Source organism: Dryobates pubescens, chromosome 7 (genome assembly GCF_014839835.1).
Source record: "Dryobates pubescens isolate bDryPub1 chromosome 7, bDryPub1.pri, whole genome shotgun sequence".
In the NCBI taxonomy this organism is placed as follows: domain Eukaryota; kingdom Metazoa; phylum Chordata; class Aves; order Piciformes; family Picidae; genus Dryobates; species Dryobates pubescens.
The window spans coordinates 41411967-41420794 of NC_071618.1; the positions used below are offsets into that span (position 1 = coordinate 41411967).

The following is an 8828-nucleotide window of genomic DNA, read 5'->3' on the forward strand; positions in this document are numbered from 1 at the left end:
CCTTAATAACAAGCCAAAACAGAATCACAGAATCACCAAGGTTGGAAGAGACCTCAAAGATCACCAAGCCCAACTCATCACCACAGACCTCATGACTAAACCATGGCACCAAGTGCCACATCCAGTCCCCTCTTGAACACCTCCAGGGATGCTGACTCCACCACCTCCCTGGGCAGCACATTCCAATGGCTAACAACTCCCTCAGTGAAGAACTTTCTCCTCACCTCAAGCCTAAACTTCCCCTGGCACAGCTTGAGACTGTGTCCTCTTGTTCTGGTGCTGGTTGCCTGGGAGAAGAGACCAACCCCCTCCTGGCCACAGCCACCCAAAATATACCTCCCATAGGGAAACTATTTCCTCTGTCCAGCTGTAAAGGGATCTTTTAATCACAAATTCTCTTGGAAAGGTCCCAGAAAATAAAGAATACTTCAAATACCTGCATCATTTTTGTGTGTTTATCATCATTTTTCCTTCCCCCTTTTTTGCTTCATTGGTGGATGAAATGCACATACAACTTGCATCACACCAAAGAATAAAAGCAGCTCTACAGGGAAGCCCATCAAGGACAGGGAGATAGTTATTAGTTCTCCTGTCCTTCATTCAAAAATCTGCTTTGGAGTAACAGTAAACAGAGTTTCAGGTTAAGTTATTTTTAAACTCACTTAGAGCAGCTTTTATGAGTGCTGTAAAACACAATGATTATTTTCTTCCTTCAGTTTTCACTTCACAGATAAGAATTATGCAAGTCTGCACAAAAATCTTATCACAAGCATCTACAGCATCACAAAGCATTGTCTAGGAAGATGTAAAGCTGATTTTGCAACACAAAGTATAAACACAGAAAAGAATTCACTGCACTACAGATAATGCATCTCTCCCCACACTTAAAAGTGTCAAAAGTGTAAAAATAAGACAAATTCTCTTCCCTTTCAATATGCCTTATTTCGAGTCATAGTATCAGTCAGTCAGGGTTGGAAGGGACCACAAGGATCAGCCAGTTCCAACCACCCTGCCATGGGCAGGGACACCCCACACTACAGCAGGCTGGCCACAGCCTCATCCAGCCTGGGCTTAAACACCTTCAGAGACAGGGCCTCAACCACCTCCCTGGACAACCCATTCCAGGGCTTCAACACTCTCATGGGGAAGAACTTCCTCCCCACCTCCAGCTTCATTCCATTCCCCCTAGTCCTGTCACTACCTGACATCCTGAGAAGTCCCTCCCCAGCCTTCTTGGAGGCCCTCTTCAGATACCAGAAGGCCACAATGAGGTCACCTGGGAGCCTTCTCTTCTCCAGACTGAACAGCCCCAACTCCTTCAGTCTGTCCTCACAGGAGAGGTGCTCCAGCCCTCTGCTCATCCTCGTGGCCCTTCTCTGGAGACGTTCCAGCCCATAGTAAAGATTAAAAGATAAATCATATGGGGTACAGGTTACAGTTCCCAAGGCAGCAGATACACTCCACACTGTCTATATTTAAAAGGCCATGCCCTGATCACAGGCAGAGAAAGAGCTGCAAATGGTGTGCTAAAAATTGAACAGGGCTAAAGACTTAAAGATACTGGCACGTCTTTAAACGCAATTATACACAGGTTTAACCAAAGCTGGGGGTTAATCTAAACAAGGCATTACATGGGTCAGATGGTTTTTTGCAAAGGCACACTAAATGGAATTTTACAGCTTCTTCACTGGCCCAGTTATGTCATCATCATCTACTTCTTTCTCCTACCTCTTCCCTTGCCAGGATTAAAATCACTTGGGACGTATTGATATAGGCCTTCAGTAATATGTGTGTCTGCACATGAGAGAGAGAGAGACAGGAGGATTTTACACACACACATTTACAGCATATCTGCTTCTTAAATGTTTGTGTACCTTTAAAATACACTGTGTCTTCTGCAAAAGAGGGAATAATCTAACAAACAAGACAAAACACTCTCAGGATGGCCAGAGGAGTGAGGAGCCAAGCGGAGTAACAGCGTATCTTGTACTACCTTTAGCCTGTGATGAGATCTAAGCTCTAGAGCAAAAATTTCCAGTCAAGGTGACGAGTAACACCTTGCCCTGAGATCTCCTGGAAGTGGAAACAGAAGGAAATTCCCCGAGTTTTTCATGTTACAGGCAAGACACACAGGGAGAAGCACTGCCGTAAATGACCTAATTGTACACAAAAAGTGACCTGACCACTACCGTGGCCGTGCAAAAAACAACACCATTCTTTCTGGTCTCCATTTAACAGAGTCATATCCTGCTCTGCTGAAAGAACCTAAATGATTTTCCAACTGCAGCTAAACAAAAGTGTAGCCTACCTGGAGATGACAGATTGAACAAAGGCGCAACGTGCATGGCAGAAGAAAGGATATGATCTTTGGCTAGCCAAACAACAGAGGAAGAAGGTATTTCTGGCTATTGTTACCCCAGAGGGATTTAAATATTCTGGAAACATTACCAATCATGAGAAACAGCTAACATATGCTCTTAAAATCAGGGTGCAGCCACATGGCTAGGTATCATTTTCCAAAACACCCTGAGTATCAATATATTCATGACTCTTGGCTTAGGATCCCCTGAAAGCTTAGGGGACTTTTGTGGCTGGTTATTAATAAAAACCCCAAACAAACACCACAAAAAAAACAAACAACAACCAACCCCACATCACCCAAGACAAAAAAAGAAAAGAAAAATTTACCAATACACCACAAAACACCCACAAGATCTGTGGAGACAAGGTTTAGAAAGCTAGAAGGAAGGAAAACAGAGAAAATCCACTGCTAGTGGCATATAATGGCAATGCTGTGGGCTTGGAACACCTCAAATCTGTCTTCTAGCACCTTCACATGCTTATTGACTAAAAAACATAGTCATAATGGAACAGTGTTGCAACTTGTCCTCTAGAGCTCCTGGAAGACAAGCTGCTACTCATTATAGCTCGCTGGCATCTTAGAAACACATGATGAAAGCCACTAAGGGAGTCAACACCTTATGATCAACATAATCAGTGACTGGTGATAGAGTTAGTATTTTCAATATTAAGAAAGGGGGAAAAAAATAGCCTCTCCCAGCAACCTATTTTATTAATTTCTTTAATTAAGTTTGGCCACTGATATTACTCCTGATTTGAGTCATGGTACCAAGCAGGTATTTGTGAAGGACTTCACCTCCCATCACCACGGCATTTTTCCCCACCTTGCGCAGTGCTTTACTTTGTCACTCGTCCAAGTTTCAGGTTTTCTTTTCTAGTGTTTTCTGTCCTCTCCCACATTCTCAAGGCAAGTTATTTATCTGAAAGTTACTTCTCACACTACTGTAGCTGCTTCTCAGGCAAGAAGCTCTTTGGGAGGGCCATCAGAGTCTTCCTGTCCATTTGTAAACATGTATCTCAAAAGGTCCTCAATACAGGGAGGAATTTCCACACGTACTTAATACCAAACAATTGCACTTTAAAGCTGCTGTTCACATCACTTCAGCCTGCACGTTCAAGGGCCTTACACAACTGACAGCTTCTCTGCACACACTTGTCAAGGAAATGAGGACATTCACATGCATGTACTATTAAGACCAGCCAATTGTCCATTATCTGAACAGGTGAAGGTGGAAGAACACGTGCAGTTTCTTGCTCCGACTGCAGAGAATCAGTGCAGCAGATTTCAAAGGCTCACCACGCCTCTGCAGGCCTGTATGGCTCTCACAATGGATTAATGCTTTGAAGCAAAACCACCAAGACCAGAAGTGCCCCAAGTTCAATTTAAAGAGCCGCAATGGTGTGGCTGAACCTCCCTTTTCCCACCATACTCATTTGCCTAAAGCGTCTCTTGGCCGTCAAAGAGAAGGCTTCTACATACACCGCAGACTCACAACTGGTTCAACCTGAGTAAAGCCAATACTTGAAAAACAGAAGCTGAGACAGGATGAAGTCTAGGCTTGTGGAAAAAAAAAAAATATCATCTACCTAAGAATAAATATTAATTATTTCAGCATAATAAATAATCTAAACTACAATCACCACTAGCATACCCACATTCCACGGCATTCTTTTGTCTTCCTCTATACAATGGAGATATACACACTGGCAGGTTGTTGAACACAATTTACCCACGCAGCAGTTTCAGAGCAGAATCAATACAACCCACCCTCCCCCGACCCCCAAAGAGAAAAACATGTATATTAATAGAACACTGCGTGTGCTGGGACCTGAGAAACAGTATTTCTAATGAGACAAAACACCACACAGCTTCGTTTCACAGAATGGCTGGTAACAAGACCTGCAAGTTACTGCAGATTGAACAGTCAAACACTCTTTCAATAACGCTCCAGGCAGCCTTACCTCTCGTCCTCACCATCTACGAGAGGCGTTGTCAATGGCAGCACCTTCAGTGGGAAGAGTGAAGCAGAGGATGGCACGTTGCTGCTACCACCATCTGAAGCAGCCGATGTTCCAACACCGCTGTCGCCACTGGCAGCTTGAGGTAAACCCACCAAGGAAGGTTCTGTAGGGCGTCTGCCATCTTCAATTTGGCTTGCAATTGACTGAGCTAGTGATTGTGCGGGAAACTGGGTAGAGCTTAGTGGTATCTGCTGTGGCACACTCTGGGCCACTGGCATACCTATGCTTGCTGATATCAAGGGAGGCTGACTAGCACTTTGAGACAAACTCCCGTTCTGCGCAGACGAAGCTTGTGCTATGTTCTGTGGCTGTCCCAAACCTATAGAAGCAGAAGGTATGCCAGGAGGCACAGCTGAACCAGCTTGACTTGGTGCAGGAACAGTACTAGCAGAAGGTACAGGGCTAACCGCAGGCAGCTGCTGGCCAGTCATCCCTTGAACTACAGATTCCACTCCTTGTGCCTGTGGCTGTACAGGTAACAAGGTGTTTTGCTGAGCAATGACCATTTGCTGAGGAAGGCCTGAAGCACTGGCCTGTAATCCCTGCTGCATTATTCCTGTCTGCACAGGCTGCACTACTTGTGAAGATGGAGGAGCAGCCGTTGACGGCATGACTGGAGGTGGAATTTGGTTTGCAGCAGATGGTGGTTGCACCACAGCAGCTACACTTCCTTGCTGCCCAACATTCAGCATTTGACCACTGGTACCTACACCCGGGATTGCTGCTGGAGCATGTGCAACAGGCTGAGCTGGGGCAGCAGCTGGATGTGCTTGTACTGAATGCTGTATGCCCTGTGCCTGGGCAACAGGAACTGGTTGCCCCGCTCCCACTCCTGTAGAACTAGGCTGCATGGCAGGAGCTGGAGTCTGAAGGATCTGCTGATGTTGAATGTAGTCTGGCATAGCCCCCGTAACAGAGTTTTGGTTCACCGGCTTAACGTGACCCGTGGCCATCTGCGTAGGAACTGTCTGCTGCTGCTGTTGTCCATACTGCAACTGCTGGGGCTGTACAACTGGCAAGGTCTGCACAGGCTGTGCTGGCTGAGAATATTGTAGCTGCTGCTGAGCCATACTTTGAATGGCAGGTTGCTGGTGGCCCAGAGATGGGGATACACCTAGTATATTAACTGGGGCTGGCTGAACCCCAGTAACAGTGGTTAGACTGGCCTGTGCAGGAGGTTGGACCCCTGGCTTCTGCTGTGGATAGTTTATGTCTTGAGAATGCAGCTGGACTTGTGCAAGCTGTGATTGAGAAACACTCTGTGGTATACTAGATGCTGGAATTGCCGGAGGAGCAGCGCTGCTAAAATCCATCTGCTGTGGACCCACACCTTGAAACGCCTGCTGCTGCACCACAGTAGGTGCTCCCATTTCTCCACTTCCCACACTTTCTGTATAGTGACTCAGTGTGCTTACATTGCTGCTAACAGAACTCCCACTGGTGCTCTCCCTTTCAGAAGTCAATTCAAGCGGGTTTTGTTTTATCGTCTCTACTGCTTTGTTTACTGCTACTCCTTCTGAAGCTGCAACAGTGTTTTCTTTATCATAGAATTCAGTGCAAGTCCATCTACCTTTCTTGAAAGGTTCAGAACTAGAATCTAATTTTACAACCCTAAACCTTGAAGTGCCAGAGGCAGGCTGCTGCTGGCCTGATCCTACTGCCATTCCTGCAGTTGGATTAGTAACATTGTTAATGACACTAGAGGAAGCACTCGTACCATTGCCAACACCACTCAAGATATTCACATTAACATTGCTGCTAGTTCCAGACAAAGCATTTACATTACCAGTACTGGTGATGTTGCTTAGATTCATAGTACCAAGCACATTGCTTGCCACACTAGAACTACCACCACTCATGTTATTTAAGGTACTAGTTCCGGTAGCAGGACTTATACCTAAATTGCCAGGAGTATTTGTAGTGCGGATATTAGACACAACAGATGCCGAGGAACCAGTGGATGATGCAGCAGAAACTGGTGCAGTTGATATTACATTGTCAGAGCTTCCAGTTGTTGATAGTTTTCTAAATGATGGGCTGGGTGGTGGTCCTCCAGAAACCGGGGCACTGCCCATCCCAGGATGTGATGGATGGTGGTGTCCGTGATGGTGGTGATGAAGGTGGTGGTGGTGATGAACATGATGGGGGTGAACGCTTCCGTTGATCACAACACTCTGCTGTGGGTGATGAGGCAGAGGAGCATGCTGCTGAGGAAGGTGAGGCTGGTTTGGAGAAACAGCCCCAGGAGTCTCTGCCTCTTGGAAGTTATTTAAAGTCTCTTCAGAGGAGCTCCTCTCAGGTTCTCCCAAGTCAGTGGCTCTGGATAAAGAAACATCCAAGATTTCTGAAGACGACAGGTCTTCAGTATGGGACTCATCCAGGTCATCGTAGCTTTCTGTATCCTCAGCTATGCTGTTATTAGAGCTCATACTAGCTGATATTTGAGCAGGGGTCACACTGGTTATTTGGAAGCCACTTTTCTTTTTCATTTGAGCTCCAGTCTGTACAAGAGGTTGTGGCTGGAGCTGAGACTGCGAGAGGAGGTTCAGGCTTTGTGGAGGAGGGGGTGTCGACTGTGGACCCGCTGATGAAGATGCTGCAGGCGATGCAGGCGGCGGCTGGACCAACAACGGCGGCTGATAATCCTCGGCGGAGAGGGCAGTGCTCCCAACGCCGGTACCTGGTGCAGTGGGAGCAGTAACGCAGCTGCTGCTGCTGCTACTGCTGCTGCCCCTTCTAGGAAACATTGCCGGGTGCGCCATCTTCCTAGCACTAATGTCTGCGGCTGAGTCAGGCTGGTGCATTGTATCGGGTGTATTTTAAGAGTGCGGTACCCCGGTATAGAGAGAGACAGACAGACACACACACACAGTTAGCTTAGAACTCACGGCAGGGTAGAGAAACACCACGCACAACCCCCCCCCCCCCGGCTCCCGCAGCGCATGGGCTGAGGCACCTCGGCACCGCCGCTAACCAACCCCCTCCCCTCCTCCTCCCCTCCCGAGACAGGGAGGGGGCGAGGACCGGTCCTCTGCCGCCTCTAGATTAGCGCCTCTGAATGTGACACTTTCAATCCTCCGCCATTCACTTTCTTTCTCCCACCCACCCCCTTTTGATTTCCTCCACCCCCACCCCCCGCTCCAGCCGCCCCCCCCCCCAACCCCCCCTCCTCCGCTCGCTCCTCTCCCGGGGGGTGGGCAGCGCACAGAGGTAATGCCCGCGGTAAGCGGCCAGCCCCAGGGACGAGCTCCTTCCTCCCCGCGTCTCGCCGGCAACCGGCGAAACCGCCCTCCCCACGGCGCCCGCTGCCGCCGGGCCGCCACCTCCTCGGCGGGGAGAGGGCAGCCGGCAGGCCCTAGGGCAGCCCGGCGAGGCGGACGGCGCCCCTCGCCATCACAGCTGTAGTAGTAGTAGTAGGAGAGCGCAGATACGTACAGGACTGGCGCACAGCAGGGCGGCAGCGGCAGGCTGAGCCGGGCAGGGACATCCCCGTCAGTGGCAGCCATGGAGCTGAATCATTTTGGGTATTAAAGAGATGGAATAAGGAGGGAAGAAAAGCAGCAGCAGCCCAGCAAGAGAGTCCATAAAAAAGAGGGAGGGAGGAAGGGGGAGCCAGCCAGGCAGCCTCTCTCTCTCTCTCTCCTCCCTCTGTGTCTGGCTGTCTCTGGAGAAGGCTCTGCTCCGCACGCTCTTCCTTCCCCCTCCGCCTCCTCCCCCCTTTATAACAGGCGGCACCCGCTCTTCCTCCGCAGCAGAACCGCGCCTGGGATCAGTCCACCTTCCGCGTGCGCGACCACCTCGTCCTTTCTTCCCTCCGGGTCTCTCCCGGCTTCCCCGCTGCCGCGGGTCTCTCCCCCGCCCGGCCCCGTCTCCTCACGGAGCGCTGGAGGAGGGCGCTGCGCGGGGCTGCAGGGGGAGGGGAAAGCTCGCCAAAGGGGAGGGCAGGCGAGAGACAACGTAAGATGGCGGCCGCCGCGCATGCGCGCCCCGCTGGCAGACATAAAGCCCGTCTGGCCGAGGCCGACGGAAATAGCCTCGGCTCGCGTGGCGGAAATTGCCGAGCGGCGCCGAACCCAGGGAGGGAGAAGGGTGGGGGTGTCCCCGCGTGGCGGCGCTCCTGATTGGGGAGGGGGCGTCGGGCGGGGGCGAGGCTGCGGCTGCAGTGGGTAGCCACCCCTGCACCTGGCCGCCTCGTCCCCCCGGGCTCCCCTGTCTGCCACTTCTTCGGGCCCGCAGCATGACTGTGCCTCACATGACCCGCCGCCGCCTCCCTCCCCCTCTCCTCAACTCCGTTGCAGATCTATTCAAGTTATTCATCACCTTCTTCTTCCTCCCCTCCCTCGGTCCAGAATGTTCTTGCCCATTCCTTCCCCTGCGAACAGGGAAAGCGGCGGCGCCTTGCTCGGGGGGCTGCCTTCCCCTTTGTGTCCCCGGTGGCTCCCCCG

At 50.3% G+C, this 8828-nt stretch overlaps 1 protein-coding gene across 2 annotated transcripts in view; it reads right to left on the reverse strand.

Moving 5' to 3' along the window:
• Positions 1-7995, reverse strand: part of TSC22D1 (TSC22 domain family member 1) — a 114788-nt gene extending 106793 nt beyond the window's left edge. Inside the window, exons 1-2 of one of the 2 annotated variants that reach the window (XM_054163098.1) lie at positions 7819-7995; positions 4324-7178 (exon numbers count right to left, since the gene is read on the reverse strand). In XM_054163098.1, coding sequence (XP_054019073.1) covers positions 4324-7145 — 2822 coding nt within the window. In that variant the 5' untranslated portion in view covers positions 7146-7178; positions 7819-7995. Of the gene's footprint in view, positions 1-4323; positions 7188-7818 lie in introns of those variants that run through there. The other variant, XM_009902103.2, reaches the window with a different exon arrangement.
• Between the last annotated feature and the right edge of the window lie 833 nt (positions 7996-8828).